Below are 20,438 nucleotides of genomic sequence, written 5' to 3'. Positions count from 1 at the left end.
AGCAAGGCCCTGGTTTTAATGGAGAGCGTTCACTCTGCCCTTCTGCTGTCAACAGGAAGCTTTGAAAAGGTGATTTTTATGTAATGTGGTGACAGATGACTCTACTTTTTAAAGGCATTCAGTTTGCAGCTGTTTGCAAACCCTTTATCCAATGAAATGCATTTAGGGTTAAGTGGCAAATCAGCAGTTCTACAGAGTTTAGATGAACAGTTGGATGAGAGCCGTTGAGCTGAGATGATCAGGAAAGCTCAGAAAGTCCATTCTTGTAGTTAGGAGTAAGGGTTGCAAATACCAGTGCTATGGTATTACATGAGGGGTTTTTCCTCTTTGTGTTTTAATTTTCAAACCATATGCTCATTTTGGAAAAGTCTTAACATTATTTCTGTTTATTTTTATGGTTTTAATGTGTCTTCTCACCTCCCATTAACATGTGAATGTTTAACCACTGACATCACCAATTCTAATACGTAAGTACTGTTTGAAGTCATGCTTTTGTAAACTCTGACCAGCTTCTTCAATACCTGCAATTGTGCTTAGAGTTTCCCGATCACAAACTGCTCAAAATTCCCAATTAATCCTAATACTGATGTTCCTAAACTACCCTGAAAGTGTTGGATGAGCCGCATAGTGGCTCACTTCATTAACAGATGTATTTCTCCTCAAAAAAAGGAGAAAATAAAGAAAAAGTCCAGAATCCTTGCTTATATACAATAGCTTCATATAGGAGAAGGTGATTTGAGCTAACAGTTTGCAGATAAGAGGTAATCAAGTCTCTTTTTAATGTAAACTGAATCCTATTGGATTGACTTTTTTTTTTAATGTCAAGAAGTGAAAGCCATAATGCACATCCTCATGTGCTTTTAAGAGACTTTGACTTAGGCTGGAATCCTGTGTGGATGCCCCACTGCTGAGGTATTTTATTGGTGAGGTTCATTTCATTGCAAGTGTCTTTCCCTGACACATTAATCATAGAATCCCAGACTGGTTTGGGTTGGAAAGGGCCTTAAAGCTCATCCAGTTCCAATCCCTGCCACGAGCAGGGACACCTTCCACTCGAGCAGGTTGCTCCAAGCCCCATCCAACCTGGCCTTGAACACAGCCAGGGATGGGGCAGCCACAGCTTCTCTGGGCACCCTGTGCCAGCGCCTCAGCACCTTCAAAGGGAAGAACTTGTTTCTAATATCTGATGTAAATCTCCCCTCTTTCAGTTTAAAGGCATTTCCTCTGGTTCTTTTCATAAAGTGCCATGTCAAAAGCCCATCTCTAAGTTTGTTGTTGGTCCCTTTAGCCAATGGAAGTTGCTATACGGTCTCCCTGGAGCCTTTTGTTCCTCAGAGCAGAATAAATTTGCATCTGCATTTACTACTACTGCATGCTACTAAGCAAGGGCATGCAGATGGAAATACCCACTGGTTAAATAAACATATCTGTTTCAAATTCCTTTATTTATTTTGCAGCTTTTCCCCAGAAGCATAGGAAATAATCAGCATCAATAGAGTTAAAATTAGTGCTGTTTCTCTGAACTATTTGTTTCCTTGCCCTAGAGAGAAGACAGATCAGTACATAAATCTGTTTTCAACTTCATTAATAATCAGTTGTCCTTAGGAGTTACTGGGAAATACTGTTAGATTGAGTTTTCTCACTCTTGCCTAATCATTCTAACTCTAGTAAAACCTAGCTGATTTGGGGTTATTTTGGGGGTGGGAATAAAGGAGGAAAGGAAAGTTTGATTCTCACCTTTTGGCAAGAGAAAGACATCACTTTGCTTCAAATTGCAATTAGTAAAGCAAACCATGGAAATGGTTTTGCTTTTGAAAATTAACCTCTTGTAAAGCATAAAATTTAGACAAAATAAGGAAGACCTTTATATTGATATACATAGCTAAGTTCCCTGATTGCCATCTAGATGCAGCTGCTTTGGCAGCACAGAGCAAGTCCTCCGAGGATATCATCAAGTCCTCCAAGTTCCCAGCAGCTCATGCACCAGCACCCAACGAGATACCAAAGATTGAGACTGACCACTGGCCAGGTCCTCCCTCCCTTGCAGCCATAGGTATGCAAACCCAAATGGTACAAGCGATGCGGCTTACAAGGTACTGGTAACCAAAGTAGATTAATACTGGAGCTGTAAAAATGGAGAGCGAAGCTTGTGTCCACTCCAGGTGTTCACCATGAAGTGCAGTTCTTCTGGTGAGACCTCTGAGTGCCTGTGAATTAGAACTATTGAATAGTGCTAAATAGAAGAGGTTTTGCTAAAGGACTTTGGGATTGATCACACAGATATTAACCCATAAGCAAATTATGTGAACTCCCATGCAGGAGCTTAAAAATGTAGTGTGTCACACAAGCCTGACTTCTTTCAGTTAATGTCTATTTAATCTTTTAGTCCTAAGCTAATAGCAAATATTTCACAGGAAATATGGTTCCTTCCAACCACATAATTAATTTCATGACAAAAAGCAATAACTGAAGTAAAAAAACAATGGACTAAAAGAGTCCAGATTTTCAGTTACTGTTTCTGCAGACTTTTCATTTCTATTCCGTGTTGTAGCACTTGAGGTGTTTTATTTTCTTTTACTTCAATCATGTGCATCATAATTTTGTTTTGTTCTGTTTTGTATTTTTTCCTCTGTTAATTTTTATTGACCTCTGTAATATGAAATCCCCTATCTAGCCTGATTCATTTATGAAGTCATGCCTGAAACACTGAAGGTGTTGCCTGTTTCAGGTTTCTGTGAGGGAGTGTACGGTTTTCCTCACAATGGGATTTTTATAGAAGGGTAGGAGAGCTCAGTGACCAATTGAAGGGGCTGTGTCTGCAGTGGTGATGCTTTGAAAATGTCCTTTATATAGGGTTGCAGCCTTACAAACATTACAGTCACAGTGAATACATCTACATACTTGGAAATCTCCTGACAGTGCTTGTGATAACTACAGCATTGTTATGATGTGTGTCTAAGGTTCAGCCTTTGTTGGAAATTTTGGCTGTTGGCTCAGTCTCTAGGCAGTAAATGTCAACTGTTAATGGTTTCCAGTAAAACTGCTTTCTATGTTATCCATCAGGTGATATTATTACACCTGAGAGACTAAACAGGATGGTTTGGAAATGGTAAAGATAAAAATGTGCTCATGGACATATTCATAGATAAGAAGGCATCGTACAAGATTAAAAACCAAGCCCCAGATTTTTCAGCTTGTCTGGATATTTTCTTACAGAGCCAGAATGAGCTCAGCTACCAAAAAAGGAGTTTTATAGCTATTGTACTGCAAAGTCTTGCAAAAGCCTGAGATACCAAACAAGATAATGACTTCAATAGAGGCAATTTCTCTATAGTTTTCTCTCTCTTCATATCAGCAGCATTTTAACACTGCTGTACAAAACATTTAATTGATAGAAACCTTCTGATATTATAGTTGTAAAGTTTAGTTTTCATTCAAATAAAGCACTGAGTTTTTCTAGCATGGAGTTGGTGAATAACTATATCAGGCTATAGCCTGTGCAGAAAAAGGTAGAATTGCTGTCCAAATTCTTGCAGTAATATCATATTCTGTGTATCCATGGAAGTGCCTTGGTGTCTGAATAGAACTATTTCTCAAGAATATCCAAGAAAATAAAGATTATTCAATACAAAGTAAGGAGCTAAAGTGTAGAGCACCTGTGTCTTAATCAAAATTAGCTTTATTCAATGGATCAAATTAGTTTGCTTTGTTTTAGGCTAAACCCCTGTTTATTCTAAATGTGAGTGGCCATTTAGAATATTAATATAGTTTAATTTTCCATTTGAAATGTTAATTCAGATTTGCCTTTCTGAGTCTAGATAAATGTTTAAATGTAAATTAGACTTCATGTTTTCAGCCACTGATACAGTTACTGGTGCCATTAAACCCTGTGTTTCCAGGACTAGCAATCTGAGCTCCTTTTACCAGTTTGTTGATCCATGGGTTTTGTATCCAGGACTATAGCTTGGTTTGGAACTCACATGCAGTTTAAGTAGTTGTTAATTTTACAAGAAGCCTGATTGCCATAGGGCAGGCTGTCTGAGTGAGTTTTATTAAAAGTGAGTGTTCAAGAAGTCTTTTGAGTCTGCAAGAAAATACTACTTTGTTTATTCAGTTATAAACTAGCATTGAAATCTGCAAGCTGCGGTTGAACTGAGACACAAAGCTCTCTCTGTACTGTGGTTTTATGGAAGCAGGAGCTGACATGAGACGCAGATCAAGTGGCAGAGAGGAAGATGATGAAGAACTACAGAGACGCCGGCAGCTGCAGGAGGAGCAGCTCATGAAGGTGGTTATAAGCTTGTCTTCATGCTGTTTCTGAACACCATCCCAAAAGTGCCCCTTTGTTTTCTGTAAGCAGTTTCTACTAATGCTTGATCAGCTTTATTTTATCGATTTTACTGTTTTTTTTAATTGCTATTTGTAGCTCAACTCTGGCCTGGGACAATTGATACTGAAAGAAGAGATGGAAAAGGAGAGTCGCGATAGGTCAGCCCTTTCTGCCAGTCGTTACGATTCTCCAGGTAATTCGTGCAGGCAATAAAGCTGATAATGAACAGTAGATAGTGAACCCCACATATACACCCATCAAGCAGCCTCCTGGAATAGAAACCACTGGGAAGACTGATATGTATATATGTTGTATTCTCTCCTGAAAGAGTGGCCTAATTCATTAGCTGGTTTTGGTGGGGGAAGGATTCTCATGGCTGTTTCGTTCTTAAAAGAAATATGAGATTGAGGATTTTCAGGCAATTTTGAGGACAGAGATTTTCTAATCTAGATAAGGAATGAGGTAAAACATTTGGTGACAGTCACATCACACACATGCCAATAGGCTGGTTTGTTAAATTACAATAACAGATTTTGTTAAAATCAGTAACATTTACCAGTGGGGCTGCATATTCCAAACACAACCCATGTTTTGGCCTTGGCTGACATTTTGATTGTGTTCCAAAAGAATACAGCAAAAGCACAAAAGGCAACTTTGACTAATTGATGGCTTAGATTCTTGGCTTCATTGCACATTTTGGTATACATCTGTGGCCTCCTCAGATCTCCAAAACAGGGTTTGGGGGTTTTATTTCACTCTCTTGATCCACTGGTCATTGTAGCACAGCAGCTGTGCTTCGAGCCAAGAAGGGACCAGATGAGTCTCTTTGGAGTCATCCACTGGAGTAGCTGCCAAGCAAACTAAGATTCCTAGTGTTCCCTGTTATAGAAGTGTGTTATCTCTGTTTATGGTCTTGAAGAGAATGCCTGTGGCTCTCCCTCACTGTCTGTAATAGTGTATCTGTTGAGTCTATCTGCTCAACTCAGAGTTTATGATTTTTATACTAACTTTCACAGAGATTGGAGGACTCCTTTGTTGGGGAGGAGTCAATCCCTGTTTGCAGTGATGATCAGTGCAGTCATCCATTGCCTTTGGTGGAATCAGTGATACCTTTCCCAAGGGTGCTTATTGCTGGGGACAGCAGTTCCTCAAGATGTACATTACCTACCCTTCTGTGGTAAAAGTAGCATTTTAAAAACAGAACACTGAGTTTTTATATGGGGGATCTCATCTGAAGGAGCTGTATTAACTGTAGAGGTGCTATTAGTGAATAAGCTGATGATCTATTTCATCCATCTTCTTGTATATATTTGAAAACACACCCTTGACATCTCCAAATTGTCTTTATGTTGCTCGTGCAATTTTTGAGAGCAGTGCAAATACTGAATGCCCCCAAATACCTTATTTCACTTTCATTTCAGGTGAAAGAAGGAGGCACAGAGCTCTGTTGAATCATGCCCTGCTCTTAGAAGCGTCACAACATGTGCAGGATAACTGTAATTTCAGATCAGAAAGCCAAATTCTCAAACCAGTTTGAATTCACTCAGAACTGCCCATTCTGATCATTCTTCTGTTAATTCAGTACCAAAACATCTGTCAATTACAGTGTTTCAGGATCTAAACTCATAGACTTTTCTCCTTTGTAGCAAAAAATGGCAAGCTAAAGCATGTGAATACAAAGAGAAAGGAGTGGGCTAGTCATCTGTATCTTGTAGCCTTCTGCAGCATCAGAAGCTGGGATCATAAGTGCAATAATAGTTGCAGTAGAAAGAATAGAAAGGAAATTCATTAAAGGTTCGGAGGGTATAATGATATATAAACCGTGTGGCAGGTCATATACTATGGCATGATAAGGCTGTGTGTAACTTAGGGAATGTATGGAATGTTGTGATGAGTTTGGGGCTGTGAGTTTCTTAAAGTCAGTGTGTTTCAGCTGGTTATGTGTATGCTTAGCTCTTTTAGCTGTGTTTTTTTATGCTAGTTGGTTCCTTAAATTCTCTTGTTTGTGAGTTTCCATGGGATTTTTCCAGTAAAAGATTATTCCCTTTCTCATTCAACAGCACATGCTTCAGCCTCCAAAACCTCTTCCCTCCCTGGCTATGGAAAAAATGGACTTCACAGGGTAAGGAGATGGTGACTTTGAGAAGCAAAAGGTGGCTTTAATTATCCATGGTATTTATTTCCATATTAACTATATTGGATTTTCAGTTTGGTCAAGTTTCTTATAAGACCATCCAAAGCCAGACAAAACCTCATTTGCCTTCCCACAAACTACATTGTTAAGAAGGCAAGAAAGCAATGCAAGAAACACTGTGAAAGTTGAAGGGGAAATGAAAGGCTTAAAGCAATTTATTTCTGCCCATAAACCAACCTGCTTGTGAAGTCATGAACTGTGAATTTAAGTTTGTGTCCCTGTTTTCCTGTTGCAGCCGGTGTCTACAGATTTTGGTCAGTACAACAGTTATGGAGATGTGAGTGGTGGTGTCAGAGGTAAGGCAAAGGAGCCTTTACATGCTGCTTCGTTACTGAACATGTGATGATGTTTGATCATTTCTGCTGTTTTGTTTTAAGTGGATGTGGTTGGTTTGTATTTGCTCAGGACATTTGCACTTCCTCTGATAAACTCAACAGTTAACTCAAACTCTGCAAATACCTGGTGAGAAAAATAGGGTTTATTTTGCTAAATCTGCTCTATGGAGCTGATCCTTGTATATGCCAAAGGATCACTTTAGCATTGCTGCAAATGGGAAGCAGGTAACGCGTCGATTATCAGGAATATACTGCTTCTCTTTTCTTTCTCTGAAAATTACCATCACTGCACAGCCTGAAGGAATGAGCCAGAGTGAAGAAAGGATAATGCCTTCTAATCCTTGTTGCTGAAAATGGTTTTTATTATGACTTTGAGCTCGATGTGGTATCAGTCATTGCCTAATAAAAATGACCAATATTTGTAAACGTTATGAAACTTTAAGACTTAATGTTTTGAAAGGAGTTGAGTTGAGAGAGTGGGAGAGGCTAGTTATTGCCAAAGGAATATTGATTCCAACTATCTCAGACACCTTAGAATCAGGCATCTTCTGTTGGTGGTCATGCCTCTTTGTAGTGGAATCTAGACAGCTACCTGCTGGCAGAGGTTAGGCGAGGTGAACATTGCTTTGCACATTTGAATTTTAGTTGGCTTTTTATTTACTTGATTGTGGTTTTGTGTCTCTTAATATTTCCAAAGTGACTTGATTTTCCCAAATGAAAAGCCTGCTCAAATGGAAAGGGCTGCAATATTTGGAGTGTTTGACTCTTTATGAACTAAGCCCAAAAGCAGGAAGGCTGCTGGCCTCAGAGCATCAGGTGGGATTTTGAGCAGATCAGGTAGACCAGAAGACAGAAGGATTATCTGGTAGATTGTGACTGATTCCTGTTCTTCCACACTCTAAAGCTGACTTCTCTTTTCCCTTTCAGATTTCCAGGTACAGTACGGGTTTTCATCAATCAACTGACACCAGAACTAAAAGCATCTACCTGTTGAAGTCTGAATTTCTGCTACAGGGAAGGGTTTCTTAAGACAATAGCTTTGATTTTCCTGCATGTTTAAGCATAATCACCAATGTAGATTCTTATCAACAAAAACCAAACACAGCCTCAGATTCCTCCTTGTTACTTCCCCAGAGCTGGGTTGAGACAGCTCCCACCAGTTCTGTGACTTGCTCTGTAAAATCCACTGTCTGTTGAGCTATGAGTTATCTGTAACAGTCCTCTCTGGACAGCTGAGCGTGGATTTATTTCAAGCCTCTCTAGTACCTACCCAGAGATGTACAGAAAGTCTCTTCTGGAGGCAGTTTTTTCCCATACCAGGAGTCTTGAACTCATTTTTACTCTGGAATTTGCTCTCCAGACAAGATTGCTGATCAGTAGTTTTCTACAGTGCTGCCATCACAGCTGAGCCAGTAAGAGATGTGCTTGCAAATACAAACCCTTTTAGTCAAATACTGCCTGCAGGGTTATTTCTTCCAGAATGGTTTATCTGGCTCCTCAGCACAATCACCATATGAAATGACAATTTAAGAGAGGGTTTAATTACTTTTTATGTATCAAAATTACGATGATTGGGAAGAGAATTGGATTATAGGAGGAGAGAGGAGTTGTCCATGTATCGTACTCCAAATGTTGTTTCCCTAGGAACAGTACCTGTGTCAGAAAAGCACCTTTTTACCCTATCCCTGTTTGTGTTCATAGTAAACTTTCCCCTTGTAGAGACAACTCTGGTAGACTCAGTGGGGAACTATTACTGTCCTTAGCAATGACAGAAGGCTCTGGTGGCAGAGAGGATCAAAGTATCCCTCTGCATGCCTCAGGGAAGTAATAAACAGTAGCCATGGCAATGATCTATATGGTAAGACTAAATATGAAGACTTGAAGGAAGTCTCAGGGCAAATTCACCTTTGTTTTCACCACTACTTGAGTGCCTTTACCCTCTGTGTGTGTAACCTATGTGTCTGATGTATACCTGTATCTGATGCAGTCCCTTCCGGATGGTCATGTCCCTGGAATGAGAATGGACAGAGGAGTATCTATGCCTAACATGTTGGAGCCAAAGGCAAGTGCAGATGTTATTCACTTTCCTTCAACACAGTGAAGGTTTGACTGTGAAATGCAGATAAAATATGGGAAATGTCTTAGTTCCCTTGTTTTTCTTTACCTCACCTCAGTCCCTTCTCCTCATGTGCCAGACCTCTCCCTTTGTTCTGGACTTTGCCTGTTACAGGTGTTAGTACTCAGGCAGGCTGAGGGCAGCCCAGAAGTGTGCTTCTGGGGTTAAGGAGGCTTTTCCAGAGACTAAATGAAGGTGCTGAAGGTACTCAGTAGCCAGTTCTCTGTCAAGCTTCCATTAGCCAAAACAGCAGGCCAAAATCAATGGGAAAATCTCAGGTCTTTCAGGCTAGAAAAGCAATGCTGAATATTGTGGATCACAGCACACTGTTGAGGCTGTCTTGTTTTCAAAATTAATGCAGTTCTGGGATCTTTGTTTCAAATTGGAAGTTAGATAGAATCCTAGAATGGTTTGGGTTGGAAGGGACCTTAAAGCTCATCCAGTTCCAACCCCTGCCATGGGCAGGAACAACTTCCACTGGAGCAGGTTGCTCCAAGCTCCATCCAGCCTGGCCTTTGAGCACTGTCAGGGATGGAGCAGCCACAGCTTCTCTGGGCACCCTGTGCCAGCGCCTCAGCACCCTCACAGGGAAGAGCTTCTGCCTAAGAGCTCATCTCAGTCTCCCCTCTTTCAGTCTTAAGCCATTCCCCCTTGTCTTATCTCTACATGCCCTGTGAGAAGTTGCTCTCCAGATTTGTTGCCAGCCCCTTTAAGTACTGGAATATATATATGGATCTATATATAGACATATATATATAAAGACACATGTCTCTCTGGATCTGTTCTTTAGCTCTCAGACGTGTTAGCCTGACACCTTTCAATAATGTTGAATTCCCCAGAGAAGAAAATCTTCAGATTTATTGGAAAAGAGGCAATGTGAGATTACTATAATTGAAGTTATTAATGCAGATGCTTTTGCAGCTATGTCTAGAGATATCTGAGTCAAAAATTAACATAATATACAGAGGGGATTCAACCAGGGCTGTGTTTCAAATCTTACAACTTTATTGCTGGTGAACCTACCAAGACATCATGATTTTGCCAGTTACAAAGATCAGCATTTCTGCAGCTGAGGAGCTCTTTTGCAAACCAAATGACTATTTGTGCTTCCAAGTCACCTCCAGACAAACTGTACAAGGCAATAACCCCAGCTTTATAAGCTGAGACCCCAGCGTGATGTATATTTACAAGTGTTTTTATATATTATATACATAAGACTTTGGGGACATCCCCAACTCCTGAGTTACTGCATTTTACTCCAAATAATTCCTCTTTTGGTGCAATAGAAATTCTTACAGCCACCACTGCTGTTGATGCACCCAGTGATTTGGAATGGTATTTTGGGTGACAAATTCTGTCAGTATTATTAGTAATAAAATTGATGGGGTTGTTCATGAGATAATAGGTCACTCCCTGTTGATGGTTATAAAGGGGATGCCAGACCCTCAGCATGTATGAATTGGCAGTATGTTTGTTCATGTCAATGGTTCAATACTAATTTAAACCTGATAAAGTAAAAAGTCAGCATGAAACAAGTGAAAAGTGAAAATAAGGAAACTTAAGAATGACCAAATCTTTCCGAATGGTCTCCAGAAAGGACAGAATTTGTGCATCCTGCCACCCCGGGTTGAGATATGCCTTTTTGTGAATATCTGAGTATAAAATGTACCTATGACCATAGATCTTGATTTAAACTCTGCCTGTTTTAATATGAAAAGTTACATTCTAGTTTCCTATAATGCTGTATATGGTAATGGTAGCTGTTTCCAGTATCAAACACACACAATGTAATTCCAAGTAATAGACTTACTTGTACATTTGTGATGATGTCAGAATCTCCTAAGAACCATATCTTACAATTGGTATGTAAGCACACGTCATTTAAATTATTACTACTTACAATAAACTCAGTGGTGTGTTCACTGATGCCTGAATCTTATTTATTATATTTCTGAAAAGTTCATTGGGATAATTGTTGGCAATAAAATGAACTTAACGGCCTCATGCTGCACCAATGTGGGTTAGGTGGAATTTCTTCTGATGTTAAAATAATGTCATTGAGAGCATTTGGTTTTTATATATAGTTATCTCCCCAGGAGGGTTTTGGTGGTCTCTCTCTTGTTCCCAGTGGGCAAGTAAAACAAGACTCATCAATAACAGTAAAGGCTGAGCCAGTCACCACTGAAGTCTGCAGAAGAACTTCAGTAGGGTTTGGATGAGGAGTCTGGGAATGCTGTTTTCCTACTCGGCAAGGCGTGCAATGAGAAGGGCTATAGGGAGACTCTGTCAAATGGAACATGAGCTCTTCTGTGTCATTCCAGGCATTTATGGAAGCACCTGCCCAAGGCAAAAAAAAGTCCTGAAACAGACTTTTATTTGCCAGGGATGATTCCAGAAACTGATTCTAAGGCACATGGTTTTCAGAAAGCCTTTCTAAGCAGCATTGCTTGTATTGGATTAGACTGATTGGAGACCCATTGAGAGTAAACACTTGAAACAAAGAACCTGTGCACATAAACCAAAAGTAAAATCATTTATGCATTCAGGAATTCATTATTGGCCAGTAACTGATATGTGTCAGTTCTGGACATTCTTTGCAATGTAAAAGGAAATCAAGGGAAATGTTAATGGGAGATGTGCTGGACACTTACTCTTCTGAAGCTGATGAAAGTGCATAAGACAAATATATCTACAAAAGTATCTCCTTTAATCCACGCAAGTATGTACAGCCGGCAACCACAGCAAGCAGTTGCTTGAAGTCTTTAACTACCCAAAAAGGCAAAGAAAATCATGTGATGAATTTGACTAAATGCAGTGGCCCCCATGAATTAATATCTTGCTTATTCAGAGTTGCTTCCTTTTTTTATGTACTTTCATCTGTTTCATCTTTTAAAAGTCCACTAAGTGTCTGTTTCCTTAGAGCTGTCCACACTTTGGCAGCCGGTTAGACCAATGAGTGACAAATACATTTGCCTTGATAAACTTACACATTGATGGATGCGAAAGTATCTTGACTAGAGAGGACTCTGACTGAAGCCAGCCAATGTATTAGATGCACCATAAAAATCGGTGGGGTGGGGAAGTGCTGAGTACAGTATGAGGCAGTTTGGTACTAAACAAGTTCTTGCTATGTCACATTTTGTTCTTTCTGCTTTAGAATATAAATAAATCTCTTTTTCCCCCTTTTATACATTGTTAACAGATTTTTCCATATGAAATACTCATGGTGACCAACAGAGGGCGAAATAAAATACTAAAAGATGTAGACAGAACCAGGCTCGAGGTAAGAGAAGCAAGTTCCTAAATGCTCTTTCCTGCTGAAGTTGTTTGTTGTTGAACACTTGAAAGCTCAAACATTGAAGAGTGGATCCTTGTTAGACTGGGAAGATTTCTCAGCACTAAGCAGGGAAAGAGGAGACAGACGGAGGAAGCAGCTGCATCTCCATGAGCAGTGCTGGGCCAGGAGTCCCACATCTTTGTCTCCCTGCTCATGGACTGAGCTGCTCATAACCCCACTGTGTTTTCAGGTAGTTAATTATACACTTGTAAATTGGTAAAAAGCCCAAATTTGATGTTTTGTAGTCATTGGATCCATATTGGAATGGAGCAATACGTTGTTTGATCTTGGATCATCTCTCAATTAAGGATCAGCCCCAGCTATCCTTGAGGATCAGAAGTCTGACTTTCTTTAACTCACTCCTGAGTCCTGTGAGTTAGTTAGACTGGCTGATTTCCAATAAATATGAGGATTTCAATCTCTGCCAACAAATAAAAGCTGTTTACAACTTAGTGGATTAGAAAGATTTAAGCAGCCCAGTGTAAGGCTGGGAATGTTGAAGTCATTTGTAGTTAGCTAATCTTCTGTGAAGATGAATGGAAGGGGCCACAAAAGATTTGGGTAAGTAACCATTTATGCACATTTAGACTAGTAGATATGTGATCACTAATCAGATTTCCAGGCTGTAATACATTACTGCCAAATGGAGGCACTTCCTCCTTCCAATGCACTCTAAAGTGGCTGAACAAGTAACTTGTGCACACAACAACACCAATAAATGTTTCATTGTCCATAGAGAAATGTGCTGCACAGTTAGCCTGGCCTGACGTCTTCCTTCTCATAACTTTGAATGCAGCATGTCAACCTGCAGCCCTTCTGCAAAGCTCTCCTGAAACCCAGTGTCTGTTTGAGGCTCCACATGTAAGCAGAGGTGACAGCTAAAGTCTGGCACAGGGGTGTGCAGGAGCTGGTTTTGTTCTCTGGTCTGTCGCTGCTGATTGCGTGACTTCAGACAACTTTTTGTCTCTTGCTTATTCAGCAATTTAAATAGTTCTCTTTATTTCCTTTGTAAACTTCTCAGACTTAACCAATTGCAAAATTGTATGGATTGGTTGAGCACTTGAGTTCATGAGGACTTGAAAGCCAAAGCATTGTTATTTCCTGCAATGGCTCTTATTCGGTGACACGAAATCCCCAAGGCATTCCTATCTCCTCTTATGTCTCTTTGGCTTTGACTGACCATTGCCTTTTCTCCTCTTTTTTTTGTCTCTTTTTGTTTTCTATTTTAAAGCGTCACTTAGCTCCTGAAGTTTTCCAGGAAATATTTGGCATGACGATACAGGAGTTTGACAAGTTACCTCTCTGGAGACGCAACGACATGAAGAAAAAAGCAAAACTCTTTTAATCTCCCCTTAAACAAACCAACAAAACAATGATGCAAAGGATATTGTATCATGCAGTCCAAACTGTTTGGAAGCAACTACTTATCCACCAAAAAGGGAAAATCACATAGCAGCACCTCTGTACACAGCAATTGAACAAGACGAACGTTTGCCCTCCTGGAACTCAGGGCTCAGAAACAACAATGATAGTTTGAGGTGTTGACCTGTTACATGGTATTATCCAAGATAGGAAACTGTTTTGTTCTTCTCCCTCAATGATATTCCCTTTACTTTTCTCCACAATACGATGGACTTTATTGCTAGAGCCAGGAAGTGCCCTTAGGATGCCTTGTAGACTGAAGTAGTTGTAACCACTCCAAGAACTGGAAAAGAATATATATATATATATAAATATATATATGTATGCCTGTTTGCGTGTGTGCACACATGTATTTATATCTATCCATCTATCTGTGTGTGCGTGTATGTATGTGTACATATGTGTGTATATATATGGAGAGGAAGATAGATGCTCTGAAGTGAAGGAGAAGCCCTTTATAACTTATCTACATGGTCACATTTAAGTCTTTCACACAACTGTTTGTTAATTGACACCTTCTTTGTGTGATGCCATCTGCAAAGGCGGGCGCTCTGCTCACTTACAGTACATACCTGTTGAACTTCTGGAAAATGGACTCCTTGTACTTGTATATATTTGCTAGGACGTAGGAAGTGAATTGCTGTGTCTGTTGTCAGTCTTCCCTCTTCCACACTTTCTGCTTGAATTAATAGGGCTGGAGTTTAACCAGTCCTTTGAATAAGTTAAGATCACTTAAGTAATGGGAATGATGGAGAAGAGTCAGTTTTCTTGTCATTTAGTCCAGGAGATGGGTGGTTGGGGGTGGGAGTGACAGAGTGAGAAAATGCTTTTTTAAGTGTGCCCTGGTTCACACCCAGAGATTTCAGGACAGACTCCCTGCTGGTATGTACTAGTACAGCTCAGACTGCAGGGGAGTTGTAGGATTGTCCATCAGCAGGGAAGACGGTTCTCTGCAAGCTAACACTCAAATTCGTCCCTCTTAGGGAGGGATGTTTATGAATTAAAAGGTACCATCAAGGTGCCATGCTCTGCCAATAGAGGCTTTTTGATTAAACTGCAGTTGCTGTTGTCAATATGGCACAGTGCATGGGGCCAAGCACTCCTTTTAGTTAATGTAGTTTTTCACTTGTGCTTGGAAAAGAGGGCACAGGCTTTTTTTTTCCCTCTTCCTCTTTTGAAGCATCAAAGCTCCAGCCTTGTTTATTTTTATTTCCCTTTGTGCCTGACTTGGGTTTTTGAAGACAGAGTAATCATGCAAGACAGTTTCTGAGCTGCATTGAACTCCTTATGGCTTTCAGTCTTCTTCCAATATGCTGCAGCTTGAACTACTGCCTGTGTATATACCTTAACTGCTTCTGGGCGAGTCCTATACAGAGAAGGACATGAGCACCAAAGTAATAGAATGAATGCATCGTGGCTGCCAGGTCAGCTTATCTCTTCCTTGGTGCTTAACTGCCAATGCATACTGCACTAATGAGCCCATCTCCTGATTGGGAGAGGGTCATTTAGGTTCTGTGTCTGTCAAAGAATATCAAGGTTTCATTTTTAATGCTGAACATGTGGCACTGGAGACATCAGAACCTTTGTATTTTCTATTATATGAGACATTGGTGTTAAAATCTGGAAGTCAGGAAGGGGAACAGTCCCTTGTAGTTGTGAGATTCAGTATCACTGTATTGAGTTCTCTGTATCACCAAATGGCATTTCACCATGAAATGTGCAGGACAGCCCAAATCCTGACTCCTCTTTGCTGGTTTAGGAAGTCCTGTTGCAACAGATCACTGTGGTTCCTTTGGTATAATCTGAGGTGAAGATTCAGTATATGAGAGGCAGATACTAGGGGTCAGCACCAGCTCCTTGTCCGTAGAACCAAAGGAATGCTGGGTCTGTGAGGCAAGATGGAGAATGTGCTACCCTGCAGGTCTGGCATCACAGTCCCCACTGAACAGAAGTCCTCATTGAACACTGACACTTGTAGTTGTGTGTAAGCTCTCTGGCTGCTGCTGCGATTGCAGCAGAGATCAGTTCAACAGGTTATACTTCATTTTTCAGAACATGCATCTGAAAGGGTTTTAGAGGAACACTGGGAAGCGAGTGGGAATGGTAGGGGCACTGGCAGCTTGAGATGCATTTTTGAGTGACTGCTGAAAACACAGTGAAAGAATAGTCAAGAGCTTTGTGAAAGCTGGAGGCTCAGAAATTCAGTGTTTGTCACCTGCAAGGTGTGGCTTCACTTTGACATGAATATTTCAGTTTTAATGCATTTAAAGTATTAAAAGTCTCCACATTTCTTCATCCCACATCCTGTGGACAGTACCATGTTGCTGCCTCTCAAACACAGTAGGCATTGCAGGTCTTTGAGTCCCTGTCACCTTGACAATAAACCTTTTTAATCTGAAGACTTGCTCTCTCAAGGATGTGAGCTGCCAGTCTGCATTTTTCTGTTCCCATCTCAGATTGCTATAGCGTATGAATGCACTACCCAATCATTTCAGAAATGACTAAGCCAGGTTGTTTTCTCTCCTCTCTAAAAAGAAAGACAAAAGAAGATTATAAGCCCGCCTCGTAGCCTGTATGGAATGACAGGGTAGCTTTTATCTGTCTCATCAGCAGAGAATTTAAATCTGCAGCTTGGGAAAGAATGAAGAGAAGCCAGCTTACATGCTGCAGAATCAATCTCTAACTGGGTGTTTGGGCTGCTGCTGGTTCACGTCTCACTGGCATAGTCAATTCATGGCCCTCTGCACTAGAGTTAATACTGGTTTATTTCCAATTGAGAACACAAAGGGTTTTCTGAGCTTCCATTTCATGCATACAGTTAATTCCCCTTAATTATCACAACCACTTACATGTAGATACACCCAAAGAGATCACCAGTCCCTCAATCCCATGCTGCAGCCAGCCCCAGGGTGTGGAGTGTGTTTTCTGCAGTGGGCTGTTAGTGAATGTCACTGCAACCCTTTCTGTTCTTTCATCTGATCTTCACACCTAATACAAACAGAAACTTAGCCGCAGGGAGGATTTTCTGTGTAAGCAATGAATCATTTTCCTAGTATCAATCAAAGCAGCATTATCCTGGGAAACTCTTTGTAATTCCCCTCTTCAATATTCCCTTGAGAAATGTCAGGGGTCGGACTTAGATGATCTTTAAAAGTCCCTTCCAACCCAAACCATTCTATGATTCTATGAATATGCCTTAAGTACATGCTTGCGTTCATCGTGCAAAGCATCTGAGGTTCTGATAAAACCCTATCAAACTCAGTACTGTCTTGGCAGAACATCATTGCCAAGAGGACTGAAAACTGATTGCTTCTGTCTTGTTTTTTTCCTTTTCCATGTTAAGAGCGATGTAAGAGCCAAGACCTATTAAAACATTGCAAAACAACCACACGTGTGCAAAATAGGATCAGGTACACATGCAGGTCCCCAAACACAGCTGCACGTGTAGCACACACTCTCCTCATTTGGAGTTGAGATACTATGTGAGTAGTGAACCTGGAATTTCCAGGTAGTTCCTAGTGTTGAAAGGATGGCAGTCATTAAGTTATGAAGGCTGTCACTTAAATATGTGCTTGTATTTGCAGGGCTTGTGGATAGCTGTGATATGTTGAGTGTGCAAAAGGCAGGGTCAGTTTCCCAAATCTTGGAAGTGCCAGGTTGGCCACAAGCAATGACATTTGAAAGGCCTTCTCAGGCTTATGTGAACATTTGCAGCACCCATAGCAGTGCTTAGACTGCAACACACTGGGCAGTAGTATTCATGTTAATGGGGAATCCAGAGATCTGACTTACTGGGTTTTGTGCCCCCTCCAGATGCTGGTCTGGTGACTTCCATAAGAACAAGTAGAGAACTGTTCTGCATTCCAGTGGGAACAGCTGGCTATACCCTCTATACCTGTGCCTTAACTTAGTGTAAGCTCCAGCCTCCTGTGAGTCAGCAGTTAAATATGTTGATTATCATCTCTGAAGGCAGAATTAAGGCAGCTTGAAGAGCAGATCTGGAAATTACTGAACTGTCCACTGTTTCTCAATGTGATCTATTGTGGCCTCAGTTCAGGAAGCTGAATGTAGCATCTCAACTCTGCCAGTTCCTATCCCAAACTTGCTAAACTTTCTGTACAACTGGAAGAGAAACTTCTTATAAAGTTTGCTCACAGGATCTTTCTTTTTTAGCTGTTTGTTATCATCTCATGCTGGTGTCACTTAGGGCGGGTTGTAGGGGCATCTCAGAAACATACTTGTTTTCAGTTTGGTTAGTAGCCTTTCATTAAATATGGTTTGTGATGTGTTGTGGACATACTTGCAGTGTGCTGTGAAAGGTTAGACTAGGAGAACAGTAAGTTTCTTAATAGCTGTATGTGGGACAAGATAGCTCTGTGGCTCCAGTAGTGCTTCTGTCAAGACAGATGTCATCTCTCCTTACAAAGTCCTTACAGTCTTAAGTCTGTGGGCCTTGCACTTAAGTGCTTGCTGCCTTTTCCCTGTTGCAATTTGGAAATCCTTTCTCAGTCATACAGTTTGGATATCCTGCATGAGCCTGTGGGTACCTATTTCAGACTGTGGGGAAAGAGAGTTTGGAGCCCGTAGCTTATGAGCATCTACACAGGAATTAAAGGTATGAAGCTGTTACAACAAGTGACAGAATAATTAGCCCCCAGAACATTAAAAGTATCAAGACCCTCCAAACTCATCTTGGAATGACTTATCTTGACTCATCCTGACTTAGGAGGAGACCTTGGCATATTTGGACCATGGCCTTGTAAGGCAGACTAAATAGAAAACAGCCTTTTTCCCACTCCATGATTCACTGTTTTCCTTCAGAATGTGTTTGTGGAGGAGGATGTCCTCATCCTGGAAGTTACCTATAGCAGTGAAAAATACCAGTCAATAGTAATGAAGATACAATAAAACATGTGCAGAAACAAGAATATCAACTAATCTGCCCTGTAATGCCACTCATCTTTCCATGTCAGAGAGACTTTAGGGCTTGACTCCACAGCCCCTTCCCCATCCAGTTAGCCCCAGGTCATGGTCCAGTTCATGCCCTATCAACACACTTGCTAGAGTCCAGCATAGCCTTCAGGATAGACACATAGCAAGGGCTGGTCTTGATGATCTTGGTATGTTTTACCCCATTGCTACATAATGAAGAGCTACTGAGCACTGTGATAATAGTACAATGCACCTTTCTCTTTTCATTTAGAAACACCCTTATCGCTGTGGGTTGCAGGACTGCTCTGGCTGATGAGTTTTGCTTTGTGATTTCTCCCACACACCTTTTTTGTGCTTAATAAAAGAAACAAAAGACATCTATCATAATAAAAAGATACAGGGTTTTTAGGCAGACAACTCTGCTGGCAGAGCTATGTGCCCGCATTTGGCAGGGAGAGAAAAAGTATTATTAACTTTAATGTAAGCATCAGTGCAGGAAGTGGGAATGTAATTGGCCATTAATGTTCTTTGCCTGTATGCAAAATAAATTAGTTGCTGCCCAAAGGGCTTCTAACAGGGAAATAGATTTCTGCTAATGATTTGCTAAAAAATGCCTGTCCCTGTGAAGAGTTAGAACTTCCTCGTGCATTGTGGTCTTTCTTTTGAGGTAAAAAGAGATGACTGAAGGCAAACAGTAACCTGTTTTGCCAGGATCACCACAGTTAATGTGAGTGTTGCTCCCTAGACTTGCAAAGCTGAGGCCCACAGGACCTTACTCCTTCAGGCATTAGGAAATGAAGCATTTCAAGTAGCAGAAGCAGCTATGGGAATCCCAGCGGTGCCTTACCAGGCTGAGTCTCTAGCTCCCTTAGGTGCTTTGACAGGTCCCACTGGACACTTGCCTGGGCTTTTGTCACTGAACACCTTCAGAATGCACTTCCCCTCTCCCCCCAGATGCAAACCCACTGAAATCAGTGGAGCCCCTCACTGACATCCACACAGGCTGGAGCAGGCTCCATCTCAGCTGGCTAGAGCAGAAAGGTCTCTGACTGCTGTGTATGTGCACAGCAGTGAGCTCTGTGTGTTATTACTGGATCAGTCCTGTCCAAGCAGTGCAGCCTGGTTGTTGCTGACAACTCTTCCTGTAAGGGGGCCTTACAGCTGGGGGCTTTTTTTAAGCTTTGGAAACTGAAACTAATTTTTCAAAGGTTGTTTTTTTTCCCCTTAAATCAGTAGATTTTGGCAATAGGGTTTTTATTATTTTATTTTTCTTTCCTCCTCCCTTCACATGTTACAAACCAGCGTTCTGGGGAGGTGTCCCTGTGTTTTCCATTCATCTGTGAGACAGCTCTCTTTCTGAGTCTCCGTAAAGTGAATCAATGTCTTGTCCATACAGTAAGTCTGCTTGTATGCATAATGAAGAGTTGAGCTGGGTTGCTGTTCTGTACAATTAGTGTTTCCACTGTCATTACCGCAAGCAGCACATATTGCACTCCTGTGCCACTGTAATCTGCATCACTGTTGTACTCGAGTCAATGAATAAAGTTTGGAGCTTTATTCTTAATTGCTGGGTTCACGTTGCCTCCTTTATTTGTTGGGTTTTTTTCATCTTGCAGAGTTCCATCAAAGTCAAACAGGATGTGCTCTCAAGAAAGAGAGAGGTGAGATAAGAGTGACCAGAGCAAGACAGATGAGCAGTTACACGGCCTCAATGAAATTATAGCAAAAAGGTTTGAAAATGCATGCAAGGCTTCCTGTAACTAAGTCACCAG

The 20,438-nt window shown here is 40.9% G+C and overlaps 1 protein-coding gene across 6 annotated transcripts in view; it reads left to right on the top strand.

The window, feature by feature from the left end:
- Positions 1–20,230, top strand: part of ABLIM1 (actin binding LIM protein 1) — a 195,758-nt gene extending 175,528 nt beyond the window's left edge. For 5 of the 6 annotated variants that reach the window (XM_034062657.1, XM_034062656.1, XM_034062658.1 and 2 more), the window contains 9 exons: positions 1,913–2,053; positions 4,197–4,288; positions 4,427–4,523; positions 6,391–6,452; positions 6,760–6,820; positions 7,787–7,794; positions 8,847–8,921; positions 12,178–12,258; positions 13,544–14,114. In XM_034062657.1, the coding sequence (XP_033918548.1) occupies positions 1,913–2,053; positions 4,197–4,288; positions 4,427–4,523; positions 6,391–6,452; positions 6,760–6,820; positions 7,787–7,794; positions 8,847–8,921; positions 12,178–12,258; positions 13,544–13,657 (731 nt within the window). In that variant the 3' untranslated portion in view covers positions 13,658–14,114. Of the gene's footprint in view, positions 1–1,912; positions 2,054–4,196; positions 4,289–4,426; positions 4,524–6,390; positions 6,453–6,759; positions 6,821–7,786; positions 7,795–8,846; positions 8,922–12,177; positions 12,259–13,543 lie in introns of all 6 variants that reach the window. The other variant, XM_034062655.1, reaches the window with a different exon arrangement.
- The last annotated feature ends 208 nt before the right edge of the window (positions 20,231–20,438 follow it).

Source organism: Melopsittacus undulatus, chromosome 4 (genome assembly GCF_012275295.1).
Source record: "Melopsittacus undulatus isolate bMelUnd1 chromosome 4, bMelUnd1.mat.Z, whole genome shotgun sequence".
Classification (NCBI taxonomy): Eukaryota; Metazoa; Chordata; class Aves; order Psittaciformes; family Psittaculidae; genus Melopsittacus; species Melopsittacus undulatus.
The sequence above is the reverse complement of the archived record's forward strand: the minus strand, read 5'-3'. Positions and strand labels throughout refer to the sequence as shown.